Source organism: Lissotriton vulgaris, chromosome 1_1 (assembly GCF_964263255.1).
Source record: "Lissotriton vulgaris chromosome 1_1, aLisVul1.2, whole genome shotgun sequence".
Lineage (NCBI taxonomy): Eukaryota > Metazoa > Chordata > Amphibia > Caudata > Salamandridae > Lissotriton > Lissotriton vulgaris.
The window spans coordinates 278707712-278733439 of NC_141685.1; the positions used below are offsets into that span (position 1 = coordinate 278707712).

General features: G+C 50.2%; 1 protein-coding gene across 2 annotated transcripts in view; it reads left to right on the forward strand.

Annotated features, from left to right (window-relative positions):
* The window catches only part of KIF2C (kinesin family member 2C), a 1247488-nt gene that overhangs the window by 533914 nt on the left and 687846 nt on the right, over positions 1–25728 (forward strand). For both annotated transcript variants that reach the window (XM_086952306.1, XM_086952307.1), the window contains one exon: positions 11496–11658. In XM_086952306.1, coding sequence (XP_086808432.1) covers positions 11496–11658 — 163 coding nt within the window. The remainder of the gene's footprint in view (positions 1–11495; positions 11659–25728) is intronic.

A 25728-nucleotide genomic window follows, 5' to 3' on the forward strand; every position in this document is an offset into this window, starting at 1 on the left:
TGGGTGGGCAAAAGGCTTTCCTACAACAGATTAAAATGTATAATCCCCAAGGCCGGGCTTAACCTGAGTTTGGGATTTTGCTTTCTGAGCCCTTTGAAATCATCTGGGGAACCAGGCAGGGAACCCTGCTGATTAAAAATGTCTCAATTTACATCCCGTATATATTTGCATATGGACGATGGTCGGGTCTAAGAATAAAATATAACAAATCAATACTGGTTCCCCTCAGGGATGCTAGGTGTGCAGAGCTCCATTTTCACAGATCTGGTTAGATATCTCGATCATGTACCACAGAAATATTCATACTATCATACAATCAAACTATGGCAAATGCATTTCTGGGATCACATTCCATGCAGAAATTAACTAAACATTTCCCTAACAGTAGCAGATCGAATGGTCCTGATAAATGCTGATGCTCCCGAAAGTACTATATTTATCCAAAATGTCCCTATTTCCTTCTGAAGAGTGTTCAACAAATTTAGATCTCTCATGATCGCTTAGACCGCAGATTTGTGGTGGTTTCTTAGCCTATCGAAGATTCTGCACATTACTTCTCAGAACACCCCATCTAGCAAAGCCACTAAACTACTTTGCAAAAATTAAATACTTTAAACTCTTCTACATTATCTGAAGCAAATCAGTTGATTAGCGGGGGGGGGGCTGGGAGGTGGATGTGCTTTGCCAGGAATGTGTCGCCTTCGGAGAGAGCTCACACAGAAGGCGACACATTGCAGAAACCCTGAGACAAAGGCGAATTTCAAGCCCCGAATTGTGACCTTGTTTAGTGTCACAGGCTTAATTTGCGTATCATTGGATCAATAACACCTGTTGGGCTACACACATGGTCTTTGAGCACGGTTTGGCTGAGCCAGTCCCTATTTAAGCTAAACTAAATTGCAGATCTCTGTGCTCGGACCTAGAACACACTGTGACCTGCACGAGCTGGACATTGACAAGATCGACGGAGCTCAGCAGAGACGCCATTAAATGTAAATGTATTTGAGCTTATATAGCGCACAGCTACCCACAAAGGGTTTCCAGGCGCTTGCTTAGGGAACCCGTCCTGGTATTCCCCTGTGAGATAACCCCGGCAGGGTATCCACAAGGTGAAAGCCAGGCATCCCGCCGCAAGGGGCCGTTGTGGAGATTAAGCAAGCTATTGCCCAGAGTCGCAGAGTGTGAACCCCTGAGTCGAGAAGGCACCGGAGCGAGAATTATCGAGTCCGTGGAATTTTTGAGCCCAAGACCCGCCGAGGCGGGGGATTGAACCCTGGTCCAGGGCCGATCTCAGCTTCCGGGTCTGCCGCCTCTAACCCCTGAGCCACAGTTCTCCACAATTAAGGTCATTGCTATAGCCAAAATCCCACATTACCTCTATACTTTCACAGCACACAACCCAGCCCTGTTCCCGCTGTTGAGGCACAAGCAACTCCAACCCAAGGGGACCTATTCACAAATCAAAATTCTTATCACTGGTGGAATTCATACAGACTACCCCCTCCCACACAACCCCACAACTGGACATACTTGGGTATCACAATCTCAGGCCTTCTGGAAAGCTTATTCCCATTGTTTCCAAAATCCCTGCCAGATTAGGAGCTCCTTTTTCTTACTGAAGAAACCTATACCCAAACATATAATACAAATGTATTGCCTAATGGCCAACACCTGCAGGCCTAAAGTGGTAGGCCTGTACACAGTGGTCCACAGGCCTGTGCACAGTGGTCCTCAGGCCTAAGCACTAACGTTGTGGACACCCAATGGTCTTTGCTGTGTGCAAACTGAAGAAATGTGCTCATTATAAATCCCTACATTGGCTGTATTTTATTCCAGTAAGTATATTGAAGTATGGTATACGGGCAGTCGAATTGCTGCAGATGTGCTGCCCCTCGGGCAATTTTTTGGTGTGGTCCTGCCTAGCAGTTGTAACCTTTTAGTCACAAGTAACTCCTGTGCTGCTAGTAACGATAGATCATGTTATCCCTACATCTTGATACTCTTGCGGTATGTTCTGGATGCCCTAAACACTGTAGGAAGCTGCTGGTGATTGTGATGCTGGGTGGCCGCTGGCCTTTACCGTGGGCGTTAAGAGCTTCTAAATTCAAGAACTGACAAAGACTTGATAATTTACAGCGAGCTGGCAAATGTTATGTTATTGGAGTTTTGATGTAGCGTGCAACTTTTCCCTGAAGGCAAGCAAGCATGACATGAGAGGGCATAGTGAGATCAGCTTATCAGAACAGCCAGGTTTTAAGATTAGTTTTAAAACCGGCGTAGAACATGCACGAATAAACAGCGGGAGTTCATTCCAGTGAAGCGGGGCAAGATAAGAAAATGCCTGCCTCCCTATTTTAGGTTTAAAGCATTTTTATTGAAACAAAAGGAACATGGGGAAGGGGAGTAGGAGGTCAAGGTTACATACAATACAGTGAAAAGAAAAAGAAGCGTGTGTCAACAGTTCTGGTCAAGGGAGGTCAGAGGTCCAGGAGGGGAAGATATCAATTGTAAGGCAATAAGGCAATGCACATAACCCTCCCGCGTTCCCCAACCCCCCACCCAAAGCTGAGCGCAAGTAGCTAATAGCGATCCAACAAAGTACAACTCAGTCCCTCCGAGCCCCCCATCCCCAGAAAGAAAAAAAGAGAAAGAAAACAATACCCCAACACCCCCATCCAATGGCCCGTAGTAGAATAACCCGCCCCAGACAGCCTACCCCGTCCCCTAATCCCCTATTCCCTAGTTGTCCTAATCCGCAGGGGCCGCCGGTGGCGTTAGCCGAAGAAGACGAAGGTACCTCGGGCAGATGAGTTCCTGGAATTCCGTGGATAGTAGTGCCAGGAAGGGTTGCCATAGTTCCTCGAACTGATCTACATTCCCAGCCACTGTAAGCGACATCTTCTCCATACCCAATACCTGCCAGAGTCTATGTAGCCAACCAGAAATGGAGGGGACAGTGGAGGTGCGCCAGTGGACAAGGATATTCTGGACCGCTGAGCCTAGCGCAATAGCAATCTGTCTACCCCTGCGGGACTTCAACGGGTACATTAGGTCATTGGGAAGGCCCAACAAAACATACGCTGGGAAGCGCGGCAGCTCAATCTCGAAATGCCTATCTACCTCATCCAGGATCTCCTTCCAATAAGCAGTCTGCACCGGGCAAGCCCAAAGAATGTGCGACAGGGTACCCTCCTGCCCGCAGCCCCGCCAGCATCCCTTGTCTGTGTTTGTGCATTTCATATAGCCTCTCCGGGGTGTAATACCAATAAGTGGACACCTTAGTAAAGGTCTCCGTAAGCCCAGTGTGGTATGCAGAATGCCTCGCCCGATATGCGATTTTGTCCCACTCCTTGTGGCTTAGCGTCCTGCCCAATTCTCTATGCCAGCGCTCCCTCCCCGGGTTGTGATAGTGAAACGTCGGGGGTTGGAGGAATTTATACAGGTCGGTAATGAGCTTGGCGTCCGAGGCCCGGGTCACCAGCCACCGCTCATAAGGTGTGATTTGACGGGCAGCGACGTCACGCACTTGGGGTTGGAGAGCCCAGTGTCGGACCTGCATGTAGCGCAATCTGTCCATCTCCGTCAGGCCAAATTCCTGTCGGAGTTGTTGGAAGGGAATCGCGCCCTCCGGCCCGTAAATCTTGAAAAGTGCCCTGCAGCCTGCGCTCACCCAGTGGGAAAAAGCTCCCGGCTCTAAGCCCGGGGCGAAGTCCGGGTTACCAACGATGGGCGTGAACGGTGAGGGGAAGGTAGTCAATTCACGCGGTTCGCAGACCGCGTCCCACACCCGCAGGGGGACCCGGGTGACAAAATAGGCGTAAAGATTAGCCGGGCGATGCGCACGGCGCAGGAATGGAACCTCCTGGAGAGTACGGCCCGCCACCGCCTGGTCCTGAAAGAGCCAGTGTCTGTCGGATTCCCACCTGCTCCACTCCACCAAATATCGGAGTTGCGCTGCCTGAAAGTACTTCCGGAGATCCGGGATACCAAGACCCCCCGCCTCTGGAGCGAGCGTGGAGAGAACCCTCTTCATCCGTGGTTTGCGACCCTGCCAAACGAAGCGGGAGATGTCAGCCTGCGCTTGCTGTATCCAACCCACAGGGGGCTGGAGGGGCAGAGCGCGAAAGAGGTATAGGATCTGGGGAAGCACCGTCATCTTCACCGCTGCGATACGGCCCAGCCACGAAAGCAGGCCCTTGCTCCATCGGCCGAGTTCCTCTTTAATCTTCCTGCTGAGGGAAGAGTAGTTTGCTGTAACCATTTCAGGCAGCGAGGGCGCTAACAGGATCCCCAGGTATGGCACCGTAGACGAGGACCACTGCATGGGGAAAAGACGCTGAAGGTCTCTCCTGGTGTCCACGGTTAGCGACACGTCCAGTGCTGCCGACTTAGCCATATTCATTTTAAAGCCGGCCACACGTGCAAAGGCATCCAGTTCCTGGATGCAAGCAGGGAGTGACCTCCTGGGGTCGTCCAGGGTCAGCAGGACATCGTCCGCGTAAAGGCTGACGGTATGGACATATTGACCCATCTTAACCCCAATAGCGTCAGGATTATTGCGAATCCTCTGGGCAAACGGCTCCATGTAGAGGGCGAACAAAAGCGGCGAGAGGGGGCAGCCTTGTCTCGTACCACGCTCGATGACAAAACTGCCAGAGCTGTGCCCATTGACCCGTACCGACGCTGATGGTCTTTTTATAACAGTTGAAGACCATGGTGCGGAACTTCTCGCCGATTCCCAGTTTCCTGAGAACCAGTTCCAGGTACGGCCAATGAACTCTGTCAAAGGCCTTCTCCGCATCAACCGACAGCAACATCCGCTCCCCCGGAACGCGTGAGGCCTTTTCCAGTATGTGCGTCACTCTCTTGGTGTTGTCAACCGTCTGTCTACCGGGTACAAAGCCAGCTTGGTCCGCCTCCACTAGGCCTGGTAGGTGTAGTCCAAGCCTGGACGCTAGAATCCCCGTATAGAGCTCAAGGTCAACATTCAAGAGTGAGATAGGCCTATACGAACCGCACAAGGTCCGATCCTATCCGGGTTTCGGGATGACCGACAGTTGCGTTAAGGTGGTCCGGTGGGATAGCGCCCGGTTCGGAGAAGGAGTTGAACAGGCGAGTCAGGATTGGTGCCACAGCGGAGCAGAAGGTCTTATAGATAAGGCCGTGTAACCATCCGGGCCCGGGGCCTTACCGTGCTTCAGTCGAGCTATAGCGGAGATGACTTCCTCCACATGGATGTCCCTCTCTAGGTGGTCCGCCTGGGCGGGCTCTAGCACCGGGATGGCCACTGACTCCAAATAGTCCTCGGCGTCCCCCGGTGAAGAGGGCTCCGCGGCATATAATGCCTCGTAGAAGCTACGAAAGGAGTCCGCCACCTCCGCGTCACCAGAAACAGTAACCCCGTCCGCACCCACTAGTTCCTTCACCACATTACGCTGCTGAGCAACCCTGAGCCGATGGGCCAGGAGCTTACCACACCTATCTCCCCCCGTGTAAAAGGCATGCTTCAGGCGCAAAGCGGCATATTCCGCCCGATCTAGGTCTAGTGCAGACAGGAGTTTCCTCGCCGCTTTCAGCTGCCTCCACACACGAGGAGCCCCTGTGCGGCGGTGAACCTGCTCAAGTTCTCTGACCTGCGCAGTCAGTTTGTCCCTCTTATGCTGCCGCTCCCTATTCTCGGCCGAGGAGATGGAGATAAATTCCCCTCGGAGGACCGCCTTCAAGGCCGCCCACTTGAGTCGCCTGAGATGTGTCGGAGTTGCCGTTGTGGACCAAATAATCCTGAATGACCTCCCCCCCACGCGCTTCACCACAGACTTCTTATGTAGAAGAGTATCACGAAGCCGCCACAACCCTCGAGAGGGGGGGGGGGGGGGGGGGGGGGGGGGGCGCTGGCCATGCGAAAACGCCGGAAACAGGCGCATGGTCGGACAGGGATAGAACCCCTATGTCCGCCGCCGTGGCGGCAGTGCGTAGCGGGCCACTCACCAGGAGGTAGTCCAACCGCGAGTAAGTGCGGTGCGCGTGGGAGAAATAGGAATAGTCCCTATCTGTGGGGTGCATAGTGCGCCAGAGGTCGTGCAAATCCATCTCTGCAATCCGGTCTTGTACCGCGCAGGAAAGTTCCCCCGTCTGTGGGGAGCGTTGTGCAGACCTGTCCATAGCCGAGTCGAAGACGATGTTCAGGTCTCCCCCCAGGACAACATGGCGATCGGGCGAGGCAGTGACGTCCACCAATACCGAATCCAGGAAGCGATCCTGGTGATCATTCGGGCTATAAACGGAGCCAACCGTGAAAGCAATTCCCCCAAGTCGCATGCGGTATGCTAGAAGCCTCCCCTTTTGTTCGGCATATTTATACAACACCTCGCCCCTGAAGGAGCTAGCTAAAAGAATGGCTATGCCTGCAGTCTTGGTCGTTGCTGAGGAGAAGAATTGGGTGGGGAATTTGGCAGAGCGCAGCCTATGCAGCCTATGGCAATCCTTGGACAGCAGATGAGTCTCCTGCAGCAAGCATATGTCCGCTTGCGTCCCCTCCAACAGGGATAGGACCGCTCTGCGTTTCACAGGATTATTCAGACCCTTAACGTTAAGGGTCACCACCTTTAAGGATGGCATCCTACTCGGGGAACAGAAGCGCTATGTAGCAAGCAAGGGATCAGCGGGGGGGGGGGGGCGCATGGGGCAGGCGCGCGGGAAAGGCCAAGACAGGCCGAGCGTGTACACGGGCAACATCGGACGGGACCCCCCCCCAACAACAAAACAACTCTTACACCCTCCCAAAACATACTCATGGCAACTAGCCAAAACCAAAAACAAATACAAACACCCCATTGTCTCAGCCAAGCCCGAACGGGCAAGTCCGTAGAAACCAACCAAGTGGACGTTCAGCCACTCACCTCTAGCCGCTCCCTCCCACCCCCCGGCCCCAACCCAGCATCGTAGAGGCTAAGAATCTCTCCCCCCGGAGTGAAGTTAGGCCGTCAAGGCCACGCCATCGGAGTCAGGCAAGTTCAAGGCCGCTGTTCTCAGAGCTTCCGCCATATCCGCCCTGATGGTGGGGGAGTCAGGGCGACTCGCACTCGCCGGTGATTGTCGCCTCGTCGAACTCCGTCTCTCTGGGCGCCTCCACGACGGCGTCGCCCCGTCTTCCTCCGTGGCTGTGAGTCCCAATACTCCGCAAATGTCTTGTAGGGAGTGCAGCTGGTGGAGCGCTCCGTTCCATCTAAAAATCAGACGGAAGGGGTGTCCCCAGGAGTAGGGCGTCTCGTGTTCACGCAGAAAGTCAGTGGCGATTCTGAAGGACCTGCGCTTCTGCAGCGTGATGGCGGACAGATCTTGGTAGAGTGCCACAGGCCGCTCCCTGAAAGTCAAAGGCTGCTTCCTTCGGGCCTCCGCCATGATGCGCTCCTTCAAAGGAAAGTCGGGCAAGAACGCCAAGATGTCCGGGGGGGGCGTCGATGACTGGCGCTGTCGGCCCACTCTGTGCGCTCTGTCGATGCGGATCGGGAAATCTGTATCTTCCCCCAAGATCTCACGGAACAAGTCCTGTAGATAGGCCACCAAGTCGGTCCCCTCGTCTGCGGACGGGACACCCCGCACCCGGATGTTGTTCCGTCTGGACCTGTTCTCGAGGTCCTCGGAGTGGGCCTGGAGCTCGACACATTGCTCCCGGAGGCGGAGAACGTCCTGTTGAAGATGGACTATCTCTTCATCTCGGCGCTGGCCCGCTGTTTCCACCGTGTCAACTCGCTCGCCAAGGCCCTCTACTTCCCTGCGCACTTCGCGGACCTCGCTGGCCACTTCCTTCTTCAAGGTCTGGAAGTCTTCCTTGAGGGAGCTAAATAATTCCTCCATAAAGGACCTCGTGACCGGCGGTTCGCCTCCAGGTGCGTCTGCCGAGGCCCGGGAGGATCCCGGCGATGGTTGTATTCTGTCCCGAAGCTGCTGGGCCCTGCCAAGCATGTCCGGCAGGGTGCGGTCCCCCTTCCTCGAGCCTCCTCTTCCAGTCATCGCGACCGCTGCAGTGGGCAAATCTCAAGTCCGGCCGCCGCAGAGGCGCCCAGTCGCCCGTGGGCACCAGATGTGGAGTCCGCACCGAAAGCAGGGGTGCTGCGTCACAAGCGACAAAATGGCGGTCGGGCCCGGGCAGAGCCAGTCGCGACACCCAGCCAGGGAGGCGACCGGGGGCCAAAGTTAGGGTCTTTCTGTAGTGCTCCCCTCGGGAAGTTAGTCCGGGAGCCGAGGCAAAAGCAAGCACCCGCCCGCCAGAGGTACGGGCGGAGGTCGCCAGCGCCAGCTTTCCAGGGGCAAGATGGCGGCAGGGCGGGGCCAGGGAGGGCGGCCTGGGTTGGCAAGACCACCGGCCGCCCCCGGGGCACAGTAATCAGGGAAAGTCCGCAGCCAATGTCCCACAATGTCACCGGAGGGCTCGTACAGGCCGGTCGCCGTGTAGATGCCTCCGGCCTTCGCCTCAGAATCCGGGGTCCGCACCACCCCGTATGCCGTCGTCGCCAGCGAGGGGCCAAAGCGCCAATTCAGGTCCGAAGTCCGCTGTGCCACGGCAGCGCCGGCCACTTAGGCACCGGATGGAGGGCTCTGTTATTCCTCGGAGAGCGGCGGGTCCGACCCCTCGGGATCGCCAGCTTTCAGCACCAGGCCCAGCCGAGGCGCCTGGACAGCACTGCAGTTCGCTCCGCCCCCAGGCTCTCCTCCGTGCTTCGATCTTTGAACAAACTTTCGAAGGGCTTCCTCCGGGGCGATCAGAGTCAAAGTGGTATCAATGTGTGCACCAGGAGTTCCGGCACACGCCTCTCACCTGCCAGGCAGCTGCGGGTGGAGAGAAGCGCAGAAAACGGGGCTCGAGCTGAGCCGGGCCGGATGAGCTACGGGAGGAAGCGTCCGCTCACCCCGCCATCTTGGCCACGCCCCCGCCTCCCTATTTTGACATGTGAATGCGTCGATGGTGTAGCAGAAGTTGATTTTTTTTTTATCTTGGAATCCGTTTAGGGCTGTATGGTGTAAGCCTGTCCTGGAGATACTTTGGGGCTCATCCTGACCTGGACTTATAGGTGCGTCTAAGGGAGTTTGAATAATGCTCTTTTTAGGTCGAGCCTGGTAAGCGTGCATGTGCTGCTCTGCGGGTCATGCTGTATTAGAGTATGCAGCAAGAAACAACTGGGGCCCTGCTCTAATCAGTAAGGCTGAGCCTGATAATTGTCTAACAGAACAGTGCCAATACTGATATGAATAATTCAAAATACACTAATCGCCGTCCAAATCCAGAAAAGAAATTCAAGACTGGGAATTGCTACTCAATAGCATTTTATTCAAATAATGTTTTCAAAAAATTAGTTTCAAAGTTTAATTCATAGTACAAAAAAGATTTATATGACAAACAAGTGGGACATTAAAATATTAACCATACATTCAGTCTTACATTCAATGTTTCAGACATGTCACAAACAACCATTTCTCATTCGCACACTCCAGGGAGGAAAAAGATATTTGTGCAGTTTATAAGCAATTAAAGAAAATCCCAAGGAAGGGAAAGGTGAGGAAACAAAAGACAGAAACTAAAACAACCAAGGTCTACAAGTGTTTTCAAAAAGCAAACAGGCTATTTTTAAATAACACATTACTATATCTAGGATAAAATAAAACTTATTAGAAATTGATGCTGTAAGGTAATGTACAAAATGGAGCTCCGGGTTCAGCTACTTAGATGCCCAGATGCTCACGCAGACCGGTTGGAACAGGGCCTACGCGTTTCGAATCCCACTGCGATCGTTGGGGATTCTCTTCAGGGCTTTATAAATTATCTGACAATTGAAACAAAAGAAAAGGAAAAAACTTAAGTGACGCATATTGTACAGTTTTTAGGACAATCACAAGAATCAACATCGGACAACATCAAGAGCACTTCTTTACGATACTACATCCAGTCCATGCCAGTCCATGCCAAGGCTTACCAAATATAGGGGAGTCCTAAGCTTGTACTAAGAGGGATGGCTTTTCATGGCTGGAACCTTTTCTGTGAAATAAAGATTGTTCAGCATAAGAATTATAACTGAATAGTTTGAGTTCAGTACCTGTCCATAGACTAATTAAAGTAATGCTTTATGGGTGTCTTGATGCTCACCTTTATTAACCAGAAAGTGTACGTTTATATTCCAAATGTCCCAAGGTAATGAAGTCAAAGTTCTTATACGCTGCAACGAGAATGGCTGCCTGGGGGTGGAGAAGGAGAAGCTACATTTAGATTTTTGCCAGGGTGAAGGGGCATGAAAGGGTCAAAGGAACTCAAATGCTCTTTTTAGGTCGAGCCTGGTAAGCGTGCATGTGCTGCTCTGCGGGTCATGCTGTATTAGAGTATGGGCTTGAAGCTCTGCCCATATTTTTTATTGGCTGTCATTGTCCTTTTGTAAATGCTGCCTTCTGATTAGTTAATAGGCTTGCTAGTCCCTCCTTAGGACAGTCTTGTCTTAATTTGTTATCTCCCATGTGGACTGCCTCCTTTACCTCTGTTACACGGCATGTCTTATTTAGTCTGTGAGCACTCTTTCCTTTAATGAGTTTCGCCTACTGCAAGCATGACATGCTTTCCTGCAACATTCAGCGCACCATGCATGATTTTACTTTCCATGCAGTCCGGCAAAATGGCCTCTTCTTTTAGATGCAACTGATATTACATTTACAAGAGTTTGCGCTATTGTCATTTGGCAAGGCCTTTTATTTGTGGTCTTTATCAAAACAGATCAATAAAAGGCAGTCCTTTACAATGGCAATAGCTTAAACTCTTGCAAATGCAAGACCTATTGCACTGCAAATGCTTGTTTTCCGGGAAGCGAATGGAGGGCTCAAACTGTGGGGGCTGACTCAGTGCATGGAGGCATATTAACCATTCAGGCAGCGGTGTTTTGAACCACCTACATTTTAGTTACCAGAGATTCATTTATGACCAGGAACAGAGCATTGCCGAAATCTAGGCGACTAATGATTAATGCATGGATTAGTGTCTTCTGAAAACTCATTGGAAGCCATTGAACACAATGCAGCCTTACACTAGAACGCCTAACATTGGCGGACCTCTCCATTCCTGGGGCCAGCCTGGACGAGAGAGGAAAATCAACATGAACTGTCATACCAATCTATTTTTGCGAAATGGGGGCGATTCCATTGTGCGGAGCGGCGGCCAGCCTGACAAGATGTGGGACATTAAACGTCTGAGCTGCTGGGTGATGGGGCTGTTTACACAATGTAATGTTTGCAAAATAAATTAGGTATTTTGTAGGACAATTGTTCATTATGGTTATAAAAGAATAAAAACTTGATTACAAAAAAAATTACTCGTATAACATAGGCAGTGTTTAAATTGGTCCATTTTGAGTAGTCTAGTTCAAAATTGTAGGCTTTTTGATGCTGACATGATCACTCAAAAGATGCATTGTATAATCTCAGGAGGTTATTTAATATTGTCTATTTTGCTTCCACAGAACTTGCCAAAAAGGAAATTGATGTGATATCCGTTCCAAGCAAGAGTGTCCTCCTGGTGCACGAACCCAAGCAGAAAGTTGATCTTACTAAATATTTGGAGAATCAAGCGTTTCGATTTGATTTTGCTTTTGACGAGTCCTCCTCAAATGAAATGGTGTATAGGTGAGCAGTTGCCATTAGTTTGGTAAAATTCAAATGTTTTTAAATAGTTTTGCAGTTTTTCTTCTCTAGAGGTATGCTTTGTAGAATCATTCCCCTATAGATGATAAAAAGCTTTTTGTTGTAATTATTCTTGTTTAGTGCTTCGCACACCTGATGCAGTGCTGCATCTTGGGGGACTGTTTGGTGTAGTGTTGAATTGCTGTATGGAATAAATGTGATCTTCCAGGATTGACTGAGGTGATATTCAGAAGAAGCCAGAGATTGTTTAGGAGAGCAATCCAACCAAATGAAAGTGGGTGACCTGCTTATAAATGCAGAAAGAATAAAGTCCCCAATCCTACAGGCAAAACCTTATCTTCTCCAGTATTAGGGGTGTCTTTCATAGATTCACATGCCTGAATCATTCCCCGTCGTCGGAGTGGGAGTCCCACGGTACATAAAAATAGCAATAATATGCCATAATTATACAGTAAATACCATTAGAATAAACCAGGAAGTAAAGTAGCCAAGCTACAGTAGGAAAAAAACTTCCACATCTATGACTATCATAGTCATTTTGTATAGTCCAAACTACAGCCAATCAGGCGCCAGCACCCACCAGAATGTTCTCCCCAGAGGCTCAGGCTCTCAGATTTTCTACCGCACGTCGTGTGAAGGGAGTCTCCCTGAGCTCTGCTCAGTTTCTTTTGGAATATCTCTTCTTTCTGGTAAAATGTCTTCAAAGAAGTCTCTGTTCAGAGCCTGCGAATCCTGTGGTAAGCTCCGGCTTTTTAAAGAGGATCCTCATGAGAAATGTACATATTGTCTCTACCCAGATCATCTAGTCAAAGACTGTAAGATCTGCAGGAAATTTCCTCCAAAGACCCTCAGAGACAGAGAAGGTCGATTGCTTTTGTGGCTACAAAGGCTAAAGGATTCTGATAAGGCTGTGTCTGATGTGGACAGTATTGCCTCGGGTTCCACTTCAGTATCTAGGAAGAGGCCTGCGTCTGAACATCAACCATCTTCTGAGGCTAAGGTTGCTAAGAAAAATCAACCTACAAAGGGTTCTGACAAACCTTCATGTTCAAGGGCTGCCTCTTCAGGCAAGGGCTTGGAGAGTTCTTCTCATAAAAAGCCCGCCAAGAATTTGCCTCAAAAAACTGTCCAGAGTTCTTCTCAGGACTCGTCTTTTCAGACGCCTTCCACTGTCAGCTCGTCGTCGAAGACCTCCGCCGATGCTTCATCCACGTCGACGATGACCTTCTCATCTCCTAAATCGTCAATGATTATGACGACGGCGGCGTCTTCCCCAACTATGGTCTATGTTACGGTAAGGCCTATCTCGTCGACGACGGCCGTCGGCGATTCCTCGTCGACATCGAGTCTGAAAGCCTTGCCGTCATCGAGAAGATCGGCGGCGACAATATCGTCGACGGCGCTGCCACCGACGAAGGTCATTCCGACGACGACTAGCGTCCCGTCGACGAAGGCCTCCACGTCGACGATTAAAATCCCGTTGACGAAGATCAATCCGTCGACGACGGCCATCCAGTCGTCGACGATCATACCGTCGACGAAGAGCATACCGTCGACGAAGAGCATACCGTCGACGAAGAGCATACCGTCGACGGAGATGAGACCGTCGACGAAGGGCGTACCGTCGACAAAGGGCGTCCCGTCGACGAAGAGCGCACCGTCGACGAAGGGTGTAACGTCGACGAGGGACGTACCGTCGACGAAGGGTGTACCGTCGGTGAAAGGGGTACCGTCCACGAATGGCGTACCGTCATCGAAGGATGTACCGTCGACGAAATCCATCCTGTCGACGACAATTTCAAAGGCATCTGTAATATCGGCCACTGACACATCGGAAAACGCGCCTTCGACGCCGCAGTCTTCATCCTGTACCGCGTTGCAAGTATGGTCTCCGTCTACGGTTTTCGTTACACCAAAACCGACGACGCAAGTTCCTGACCGCCTTTTGGACTCGGATAGTGAGGAAGAAACAGATCAGAGGTTTGGAGTGGCTACAAGTCCTTCTGAATTGAATATCCAGTTGAAGGAGGATGAGCAGGAGGAAGATCATCCAGCGGTGCAGATGCCGTCCCAGGTGGATTCCTTGCCACTCACTCAAGTGCCTATGGCTTTACTGTCCAATCTCCAATACATGTTGGACGATTACTACAGGAGGTTTCCACCTTCAGAACCAGCGGGCTCAGAGCCGACTACTCCTAATACTGAGGTTCCGACGCCAAATTTGCAGCCAGTACTTCCTACATCGCCTGCTTTACAGGTACAGGCGGAAGGAGCCGACCCTTTGTCTTCTGAGGAGGAGGAACAAAGGGAGGAAGGTGAGGTTCAAGATGAGTCGGAGTGGGATGAATATCAGGAGCACACGCCTTCCCCTTCGCGCCAAGCAGTTTCGATTTCTCCACCGGTGGACGTGGTTGGCTTCCATCTCTTGATGGAACGCGCCACTAAACGTTTTCATATAGATATGGAACATAAAGAGCAGGATTGTTTTCTTTATGACTTTAAAGACCAACCAAAGAGGCAGATTAAGTCAATTCCCATTATTGATTTCATCTGGCAGGAGGGAATTAAGGTCATGGCAACACCAGCATCCATTCCTCCAGTCCTACCACGTTTGGAAAAGAAGTACAGGGCACCAGACAAATCTCCAGCATGCCTTATAGGACAGCCTAAACTGGACTCTGTAATAATTCAAGCGGCACAGAAGAGGGCTAGAAATCCTTCGTCCCAGCTGACAGCCCCTCCTGACAGGGATGGCAAACGCTTGGATTCTATAGGGAAACGCGTCTCTACAATGGCGGCTACGACAGTTCGAGCGGCAAATTCATTGGCCATATTAGGAAGATATGACCGGCAAATGTGGTCTGATATCGCACCATATCTTGATCTTCTACCTGAACCTTCAAAGACTGAGGCGCTCAAGATCCTTCATGAAGGCCAAAGAATCTCGGAGGAGATTATTGATTCAGCTGTGGATGTGGCCTCAACAGGTTTTCGGCAGCTGGCAGGAGCTGCAGTTCTTCGCCGGCAGGGTTGGTTGCGATCTACTTCTTTTAGGCAAGAAGTACAACATAAAGTACTGGATTTACCATGATGGTGAATATCTGTTTGGACCTCAGGTAGAAGAAGCCTTGCAAACTATAAAGAAGGATTCTGAAACTGCGAAATCCTTAGTGTCTCTTCAATTTCGAAAGCCGCCCTTTCGAGGAGCGAGAGGACGGGGAGTGTCCTCTACCAGAGGTGGATATGGCCAGCAATCCTCTTACAGGCAAAATAACCAAAGGTACCAGACTCAACGCTATCAGTCTTACAACCAAAGAAAGCCTTCCTATCCCCAAAACAAGGGTAGAGCAAGTTACCGTGGAAAAGATAAAAGACAATGAAATTTTTCACCTGCCGCCACCGCTGCCCTATTCAAAAGAAAAAATTGGAGGGCGAATATCCAAATTTTACTCAAGTTGGCAGTCAATAACATCAGACAAATGGGTCCTAGACATAGTGTCCAGGAGTCATGCCCTAGAATTCGAGAGATTTCCCCCAAACGTTTCTCCAAAAGGACCCCCCCCCCAGCTCACCTGAAGGAATTATTTGCTCAAATCAGAATAATGATGCAGAAGGGAGCGATCGAGAGCGTGCCTCAAAAGATGAAAGGAATGGGGTTTTACTCCAGATTCTTTCTGATAAAGAAAAAGAATGGAGAGTGGCGCCCGATTCTAGATCTTCGCGCTCTGAACAAATACTTGAAAAAATTGACATTCAGAATGTTATCGCTCCAGGAAATATTGCATCTTTTGGCAGCAGGGGATCACATGGTCACATTAGATCTCCAAGATGCGTATTTCCATATCCCAATTCTACCTCGTCACAGAAAGTTCCTGCGCTTCAGGGTGGCTGGCAGGGATTACCAATTCAAGGTTCTTCCTTTTGGACTACGATCGGCGCCAAGAGTTTTCACCAAGGTTCTGGCTCCGGTAGCGGCGCATCTCCGGCTACAGGGAATCCAAATATTCCCATACTTAGACGACTGCCTTATAAAGGCCAGTTCTCGAGCAGTCGTTCATTCGCATCTGCAACAGTGTCTACACCTGTTCAAATCCCTGGGCCTCTCCATCAACCACGAAAAATCCAAACTGCAACCGTCACAAAGACAAGCCTTCTTGGGAGCAACTTTGGACACTCAGGAACTTCGGGCCTTTGTCTCGGAGGAAAGGCAACTCAGGATAAAGGACATGGCACAGAAACTGTTGTCAAAAAAGTCAGTTTCTGTTCGGATATTCAAATCCTTTCTGGGGATGGTCTCTTCTTGCATCCCATTGCTACCGAACTGTCGCCTCAGAATGAGGCCCCTACAGGAAGAACTGACCCAGCAATGGCTACAGGTCTCAGGAACGTTAGAGGATATGATCAGGATCACACCGACAATGCAAAACTCTTTAAGATGGTGGATGCAAAAACGACATCTTCAGAGGGGGTGTGCGTTTCTCCAAGAGCCACCAAGCCTCACCATCACGACAGATGCCTCTCTCGAGGGTTGGGGAGCGCACCTTCAAGGCCTCACTATCAGTGGCAAGTGGACTGCCCTGCAACAGCGTTGGCACATAAACCGCTTGGAGCGGAGAGCCATTTTCCTGGCGCTCAAGGCGTTTCATGCAGTCATTCAAGGTTCCAATGTGTTGATAAAGACGGACAACACAACAAGCATGCACTACGTCAACAAGCAAGGGGGAACTCTATCTCTCCTCCTCTCCCAGGAAGCCCAGGAATTGTGGACGTGGGCTTTGGAACACGATGTACATCAAGCGGTGCACGTTCCAGGTATAGAGAATGTCTTGGCAGACACACTCAGCAGAACGAAGGTCTCCACTCACGAGTGGGAGCTTCACCAACAGACGGTGGAGCGCATCTTTCGACTATGGGGTCGCCCAGACATAGATCTATTTGCTACGAAAACCAACAGCAAATGCAAGCTCTTTGCAAGCTGGCATCCCCAAAAGGACTCTCAAGGGAATGCGTTTTCTCTGGACTGGTCCCTAAGTTATGCGTACGCATTTCCACCAATCCCTCTTGTACCCAGAGTTCTGCGGAAAGTGAAGAAGGAACCGTGCAGACTAATCCTAATTGCACCCAGATGGCCACGCCAATATTGGTTCACGGAACTCCTCCTACTATCAGAGTGCAAACCAATTCAATTAGATCCAGTCCCGAACCTACTCAGTATGCAGGACGGTCAGGTCTGTCACCCAGATCCAGCATCTCTGAAATTAGCAGCCTGGCGCCTGAATACCGGGAGTTCGCCCACTTGAACATCCCAGAAGAATGCAAAGAGGTACTGGCCAAGGCGAGGGCACCGTCCACAATAAGGACTTACAGTCTAAAATGGAGACGTTTCTGCATTTGGTGTCAGGCAAACGGGCTTCACCCGTTTTCAGCAACACCGGAAGAGATTCTACCGTTCTTCCTACATTTGGCAAAATTAGGTCTCCACCAACTTTAAAGGTGTTCCTGGCAGCGATATCCAGATATCGGCAAGACGGTACTACTTCCTTGTACTCGACTAGGATTGTACAACAATTCTTCAAGGGACTCTTTAGGATGTTTCCTCCAATACGCCGACCTCCACCAATGTGGCATCTCAATGTGGTCTTGGCACAACTTATGCGTCATCCTTTCGAACCCATTCACAAGGCTGACCTCAAATATCTCTCGTGGAAAGTGGCATTGTTACTGGCGTTGACATCCGCCAGAAGAGTCAGTGACCTCCAGGCCTTTACAATCCAACAGCCTTTTCTGCAATTTACAAGCGACTCTGTAGTGCTCCGCACTAATCCAAAGTACATTCCCAAGGTACCCTTGGAATTCCACCTCAATGAGCCTATAATTCTGAAAACATATTTTCCTAATCCGCAATCACAAGCAGAAAGAACATTGCATACCTTGGATGTCAAGAGATGTCTTAAATTCTATCTGCAGAGAACATCCGCCTTGCGCTCTTCCAATCAGCTGTTCATCACTTACGGGACTATTCGTAAGGGGCAGGCAGTCTCTAAACAGACGATTGCAAGATGGATTTCGTCTGCCATTGCCTTTTGACATACGCAAGCGGGACGACCGCTGCAAACCGCTCCTAGAGCTCATTCCACAAGAGCAGTATCTTCATCAACGGCTTTGTTTGCTGGAGTTCCAATTCAGCAAATTTGCAGAGCGGCTACTTGGGCTAGTCGCCATACATTCACCAAACATTACTGTCTGGAGACAGCCAGCGAAGCAGATACGTCTGTGGGTCGAGCAGTCCTGCGGAACCTTTTCAGATAAGGTGAGCCTCTGTTTCCCACCTCCTTTTTTACTGTCAGGCTCTGTTATGCCATGTTTGTTACTTTTGCTTGCAGTACTGTATTCTACTATACGTAAACAATATGTGTATTTTCAATTATACTGTTGTATGTACTATTCACTGGCAAGCTGGACAAACATGCTCATCTGCCTGACAAGGATGTACTGCTAGCTACTCTGATTCAGGCATGTGAATCTATGAAAGACACCCCTAATACTGGAGAAGAACAATAGTTACTTACCTGTAATCTGTGGTTCTCCAGTATTGGTGTCTTTCATAGATTCACATGCAACCCACCCACCTCCCCTCAGAGGCTCTGTTAGGCTAATTTGGGTTACCTTCACTCCTTGCGAGAAAATCTGAGAGCCTGAGCCTCTGGTGAGAACATTCTGGTGGGTGCTGGCGCCTGATTGGCTGTAGTTTGGACTATACAAAATGACTATGATAGTCATAGATGTGGAAGTTTTTTTCCTACTGTAGCTTGGCTACTTTACTTCCTGGTTTATTCTAATGGTATTTACTGTATAATTATGGCATATTATTGCTATTTTTATGTACCGTGGGACTCCCACTCCGACGACGGGGAATGATTCAGGCATGTGAATCTATGAAAGACACCAATACTGGAGAACCACAGATTACAGGTAAGTAACTATTGTTCATTCTTTTCATTTACAATCATCCTTTCTTTTTAGCCTGCATTTAAATGCCAGACCGAAACATTGCTTACTGGGTATGTGCTTTATTTAATCTAACCTGGTAAAAGATAGACATGGTATTTAATCAATAAATGCTTTGTATCCAGCCTCAGATTGGCAATGCGGGCAATCAGCCATAGGTCTATTGTTAAGGACAAATGGTGGGCTGTTTTTTTTTTCTTTCTTTTTTTGCTGCTTTGTTTTTGTGTGGAATAAGCAGCCCCACTTTCCTGGGCTGTCTGTCTCCCCTGCAAGCACACCCTGGTATACATTTACTGAACTTGACAGGATGCACATTAAAGGAGACCAGCTGGCTAATTGTCAGTTGCAGAATGATGATTGCTGCTCCTGGTCTATACAGCATGAGGTGTCCCTGCCCCCTGGCTACCTACAATTTCTGTTAATGCGAATTCATTAGCACTTGCTGTGAAGAGGACTGAGGCAGGGGAGTGGACTTAAGTCGGACTTAGGGGGGTGGATGGGAGTATTGGTAAGGGCCATGGAACGGGCAGAGGTAAACTAGTCCCTTCTGTTCGACTTTGCCTGCAAGTTACTGCAGTCAAAGGGGATAGGTTGTGGCTTTAACAAGTTTCAAACTGGGAAATCCGGCTGAAGTCCCAGCTTTGGCTCAACATCCTGTGATCTTGGGCAAATCATTTAATGTACCCGAGCCTAAAAAAAAAATTTGACCTTTTGTAAAGTTGTCTCTTGCTGGTGTAAAGCACTCCAATGTCTCTGGGCCAGGTTTGTGCTATATAAAAGTGTATGTATCCAAGAAAAGTGACAGTTTATTTTTGCCGTTGCACATTAGCATCATTAGCTGTGTAGGAACTTGCATGTGCTACAAGCAGCAAGTAAAACAAAAAAATAGATGCACCTTTCTCCACTCTGAGAATTGCAGTGCTTTTCTTAGGTATTGTAAAAAATGTTGTGAATATCTTAAACCCAGGGTGAATGTAAAAGGAAGCCTAGGTCTGTGGTATGTCCTGATCTGAAAGACATGTTAGTGATAGATTCCTTACCTTTGAATAATCCCCAGGCGTTTCTGGATCCGGGAAGGTTTTTGCTTAGCAGTACCCCTGTGCATCGGTAGGTGGTGTTGCGCGGCTCCCCATCAGTCACTGGTGTCGTAAGTGCGGCATGTCGTGATGGCGACTACTTAGGTGCCACCCTTGTATGCAGACGTCGGTTTTCTTTTTTTGTGCTAAAAGCGGAGATCCGGATTGAGCACTTACCTCAATCATTCTTTGACTACTATTTGAGACTTTTTCTCCTTTTGCTTGAATCCTGGTGCATGTAGGGATGCCACAGAATCCAGCTTCCTCAGCCCCGGTGCCACAAGGTGCAGCGCCTCTGGCTCCGGCCCCGTTGCTGCCCTTTACTCCGGCTCCAGCTCCACCCCTGGCTCCGCCACAGGTGCCAAACTGGGTGCAGTTTATCCCACCCCTACCCCGGTTCTCGGACCATTTTGCTCCGACTAGGGATCCGCATTGGGATGCAGCTCCGGCTTGGCCCCGGCGCCGCGTACCCCCTCTCCAGTACTGGCCCTGCCGCCACGGCCGGCTCACTCTACTCCGGAGCCAGACAGGACTGGGATGGCACGAGGACCCCCTTGCACTGCAGTGTGACTCCAAGCAGGATTGGATAGACTACCTTCAAGATGCGGGCGAACTTGATGTCTTCTGACCGGGGTTTTCCTCCCCTCCACCGACCATGGAGGAGCGCGCTTCCTATACTATGGTGCTGCGTCGGGCGGTAGAGGCTCCATCTTTAACTCCCTACGGTGGCCCTCAAGACCAACCTCCTTACTGAGGTGCTCCAGACTGCGTCTAGGTAGTCTGAGCCGCTGCTCCCTTTAATGAGGCCCTTACCGAAGTCCTCCTGTGCACTTAGTTGTGGCCGGCCTGGGGGGGGGGGGGGGGGGGGGGGGGGGGAGAGAGGTGGGGGGTCGGGGGGGCACCGGTGGATAAGAACGTCGCTAGGCGTCATCACCCAGCGCCTGGTGATCCTGCCTTCTTGACCACTTGCTCCATGCATGAGAGCCTTGTCATTCAGGCCTCAACGTCGCAGAGTGCCTTTCCCACGGCTCTGCCGGATAAGGACTCTGATTTGGCAAGAGGTTGTTCTCCTCAGCCAGCTTGGGATTGTGGTCTGTTAACACAGCCTGCTTATTGGGCCGTTACATCCACGCAATGTGGGATTCGGTAGCTGAGGTCTTGCCTCAGTGTTCTGAGGAGGTCCTGGCTGTCCTTTCCCAAGTGATTGCGGAAGGCAAGGATGCAGCGAAATTTGTAATCAGGTGTGGTCTGGACACCGCTGATTCGTTAAGCAGGGCAAGTTCCACAACTGTGGCGTTGCGACGCCATGCCTGGTTGCGGTTTACCAGGTTCTCGCCCGATGTCTTATGTGAGTATGGTGGTGATTCGTGTACCCCTATCCTGAAGGTGTTTTTACACCGAAACATGTTGACACACATAGGAGGTGGCGCACATATGTTACGCCAATACCTCCTCTCTCACCTTTTACTAGTACCAGCCCGGGGGCCAATTAAACTTTTTTTGCTACCCCACGAGCCAGGCACTTTATAAACTCCACTCACTATCAAACCCCACCACAGCACTCACTTACAATTCCCTCACCTACACCACACATCGCCAATATAAGTGCTCCCACGTAACTGTCCGTTGCAGCACGCCGCATCCCATAGAGGGGTGCGAAGACCCCAATGATGAAGCATGACACCAAGTGTGGTATTGGGTTCTCCAGGCCTACATACTCCGCAGAATACCCTCTACACCATAAGAACTGTTGGCACGGAAACTAGAAAATGCAAAAGACAAGTTTATTAAGACCCCATGGGGTGGTGGTACATTCCTACAGCACCCTTCGGCAATGCAAGAAGTATCACACCGAACATCGGTGTAAGTCCTTCTTTTATACAGTTTTACAGACATTAAAAGATGGTTACAGAGTTTTAAGTACATATATGGTCATTTTTGGAACACAGCCAACTCATGGGAGGGGTTACAACACCACTGATCAGTTTGGCGGAACATTCCTAAGTGATGACTGGTCAGTCTGAACTGCGCATGTGCGGGCTTGACCATTACTAAAAATAGCCTGTTGCTGGGTAAACTCAAGTGGTCAGTGGTACAGAGGAAGGACAAAAGGGCATGCTGACCACGAGGCGACGCATTCTCTAAAATGGCTGCCGTAACATACAAAATGGCGTTTAACAACTATAGTCAAGATAAGGGAATAATGTGTAGCAAAGCTTAACGCTAACCCAGTCATTGTCAAATTACGACACAAGGGGCCTGTTGGTGTGTGAGGGGTACCCAAAAACACCTAGTGTGTTCCCACCCACCGTAGGGACACCTCCTTCCCACTTCCTAATGGATTTCTTTTGTTTATAAAACAGGGCTCGCTTATGGACATGCTCTTTGATGGCTCCCACCTCTTTGGTGACTAGACTGACAATGCCCTGGAGCGCTTTAAAGACTCGCGGGCCATTGACCAAGTCTTTGGGTCTTTCCACAAAGAACCCTGCCACACCCGGGTTTCGTTCCTTTTGTGGCCAGGGCAAAGGCATCCAAGCCTGTGCAGAACCAGCCTCAGCGCGGATGTAGATTCTGCAGGGGCAGGTCTGGTAACCAGTGAGCGGGTCAGTCCACCTCCACCCCCGCTGCTTCCACCTCTAAGCTTTCCTAATCCGATCTTCAGGGAGCGCGCCGGTGGGTGGCAGGGTTAGTCACCACCTCCATCACTGGCACCAAATTATATCGGACAAGTGGGTGCTGCAGATAATCTGCCAATTTTACTTGCTCCCCTTTTTGTCGTCTCCTCCAGCCATACCACCTCGGTACCATCGACTGTCTGGCATCATTTGGCTCTTCTCCGTCAGGAAGTCACTGCCCTCCTGGCCAAGTGTGTTCCCGGTCAGGAAGTCTGGAGTGGTTGTTGTTCCCACTACTTTCTGGTCCCCAAGACGCCCCATCTTGGACCTCCGGGACGTCAATCGCTTCCTTCGGAAGCAGAAGTTCAAGATGCTAACTCTGGTTCAGGTCCTGGCTTCCCTAGACCCTGGAGACTGGATGGTAGCATTGGACTTGCAGGACGCTTATTTTCACATTCCCGTCCTGCCGGCCCATCTGCGCTACCTGCGGTTTATGGTGGGCCAGGAGCATTTTCAGTTTGCTGTGCTCCCCTTTGGCCTTACCAGTGCCCCTCGGGTGTTCACGAAGGTGATGGCGTTGTCAGTCTTTCCCTATCTTGATGACTGGCTGTTTAAGGGGGGCTTGTCCCAGGCATTTGTCACCCACCTCCAGACTATGGCCGACCTACTGCATTTGCTAGGGTTCTCCATCAATGTGCAGAAGTCTCACCTGAGTCCCTCACAGAAGCTCCCTTTCATCGGGCGGTTCTGGATTCGATACTGTTTAGAGTTTATCCTCCCAAGTGGTGAGTCCAGGATATTCAGGCTATGATTCCGCTCTTTACGCCTCTATCCCGGGTTTCAGTCCGGACGACCCTCCGGCTTCTGGTGCTCGTGACACATGCAAGGTGGCATATGCGGGCTCTGCAGTGGGACCTGAAGTTCCAGTAGGCACAGCATCAGGGCAACCTGTCTGATCACATCCAGATCTCAGAGGGCGCTGCACGACAGTTGCAGAGGTGGCTCACGAATAGCGATTGGGTCAGTGGCAGATCCATCTCGCTTCCCCAACCGGAGCACACAGTGGTGATGGATGCGTCCCTCCTGGGATGGGGTGGCCTCATTGGAGAGGTGCAGATCCGAGCCCTCTGGTCTCCAACTGAGTCCCGGCTCCACATTAACCTTTTGGAGCTGCGGGCGATCCGATTTGCAATGAAGGCATTCCTTCCCTCTGTCCAGGGAAATGTAGTGCAGGTTCTCGCGGACAACACCACCGCTATGTGGTATTGCAACGAACCAGGTGCGGTGGGGTCGTGGACCCTATGTCAGGAGGCTCTGGACCTGGCTGGAACATCAAGGTATTAGCTTGGTGGTTCAACACCTGGTGAGTTCTCTGAACGCCAGGGTGGACAAACTCTGCCGCCAGTGCATGGTGGATCACGAATTGCGTCTGATCTGACGTGGCGCAAGGTCTCTTTTTGCAGTGGGGAGAGCCATGGTTAGATCTATTCGCCACCGAAGAGAACAAGCAATGACATTAGTTCTGCGCGTTTGGAATTTCCAAGGCGGCGCTCGCTCTGAGATGCTTTTCGTCGTGAGTGAAGCTGCGGTCTATTGTACGCCTTTCCCGCCTATACCACTTCTGCCCAGTCTGCCTCTTAAGGAATATCTTCTGTTGCAGCAGGGGATAGTTCTCCATCCGAACCTGTCCAGCTGCCACCACCATGCTTGGAGCGGTGACAGTTGACACCTTTCGATCTTCCGACATCTGTGATGTCATTCTGGCAGCCAGACGTCCCTCCACCAAAACGGTATACGCCTGCAGGTGGAACAGATGTGGATCCCCTTTCTGCCCATCTTTCTGAGGTCCTTCTGTTTCTTCTCTTTGGCCCAGCAGGGCTCTGCTCTGGGCACTGTCAAAGGTTATCTTTCGGCCATCTCTGCCTTTCTACGGCTTCCAGATCAGCCTTCTCTTTTTAAGTCCCCGGTTGTTAACCGTTTCCTTAAAGGCATTACACACACATTCCCACCTATGCCCTTCCTAATGCCTCGGTGGGATTTGAATCCCTTCGAGCCCCTTCATAACTGTCCTTTATGTCTTCTCACCTTGAAAACCGCTTTCCTGGTAGCTATCAACTCTGCCAGAGTGAGCAAGCTCCAGGCTTTCTTTAAAACCTCCCTTCCTTTCTATTCATCTGGACAAGGTGGTTTTAAGGATCCATCCTTTTCTGCCAAAGGTTGTCACGCCCTTCCACATCAGGCAGATGATCACTTTGCCCACCTTCGTTCCGCCTCCGCATCCTTCAAGGGAAGAGGGGTTCCACCGTCTGGACCCGAAACGGGCGCTTGCATTATATCTGCTGCGAACACCGCATTTCCGGGTGGATGATAATTTTTTTTATTGGCTACTTGGGTCCAAAAAATTAATGATCTGGTCAAGGACCGTTGGTAAGGTGCTCAATTTGTCAAGGATTGGGCCACATGTTCGGTAGAGTTGGCTTGGGCTCTTTTAATTAAGGTGTTAAGGTTATCCAGTTTTGTATTTATTCCTGCTATGTAGGATGCAATTATGTTCAAATCTATTTGGATGTTCAACTTATCGGATTGCATAGTTAACGTCGCCGTAGCTGTTTGTAGCCCTTTAGGTGAATTTGTTTCTTCGTCGTGTATTAGGGAATTGTTATGTTCCTTCACATTATTGGATGGAGCTTGTTGCCCAGCGGAGACCGTTGAACCGGGTGCAGGATTGTTATTGCTCGGAACATGTAGGTATTGGGCCTCGTCTGCCTTAGGCTTTTCAAGCTCTGCATTGGCTTTTTCCTGCTTCAACCGTTGATCAGGGACTTTTTCGGCTGATAACTCTTTAATTTTATCAAGTAGTTGGCTAGTGGTAGGCCATTGTTGCGACTGATAAGGCTTGCATTTGTTGCGTTAAGTCCCTTGTTACCAGACATAAGTTACTAATTTCTTTACTATGGTTGTCTTGTGCTTTATATTGTTTGGGGGCGTCTAAGACCTCCTTATGAGCAGTGTGGATTAATGCAGATGTGGTTACACTTATTTGTCTGTTTGACTTATTTTTTTTGTGATCACTGATTAGTAGGTGACAGTATCGTCTTCGGTAAATTGAGCATGTTTCGCCAGCGAGGCTGAGGACATACCTGCTTCGTCTGCCGACTGATTGTTGTCTTCTAATTCTCTCGCTGGATCCAGTGGGGTTTGAAGGCCTGCTACATCTGTCGTGGAGGAAAACAATGCCTCGCCTGGGTCTTTCAGGATGTTAATCTTAGATCCTGTAGGGAGTTCTTGTTCGCCATTGATTTTTCAAAGAGAGTAGCAATTAGTGATATTAAAGGGTTTTTTAGGGTGCT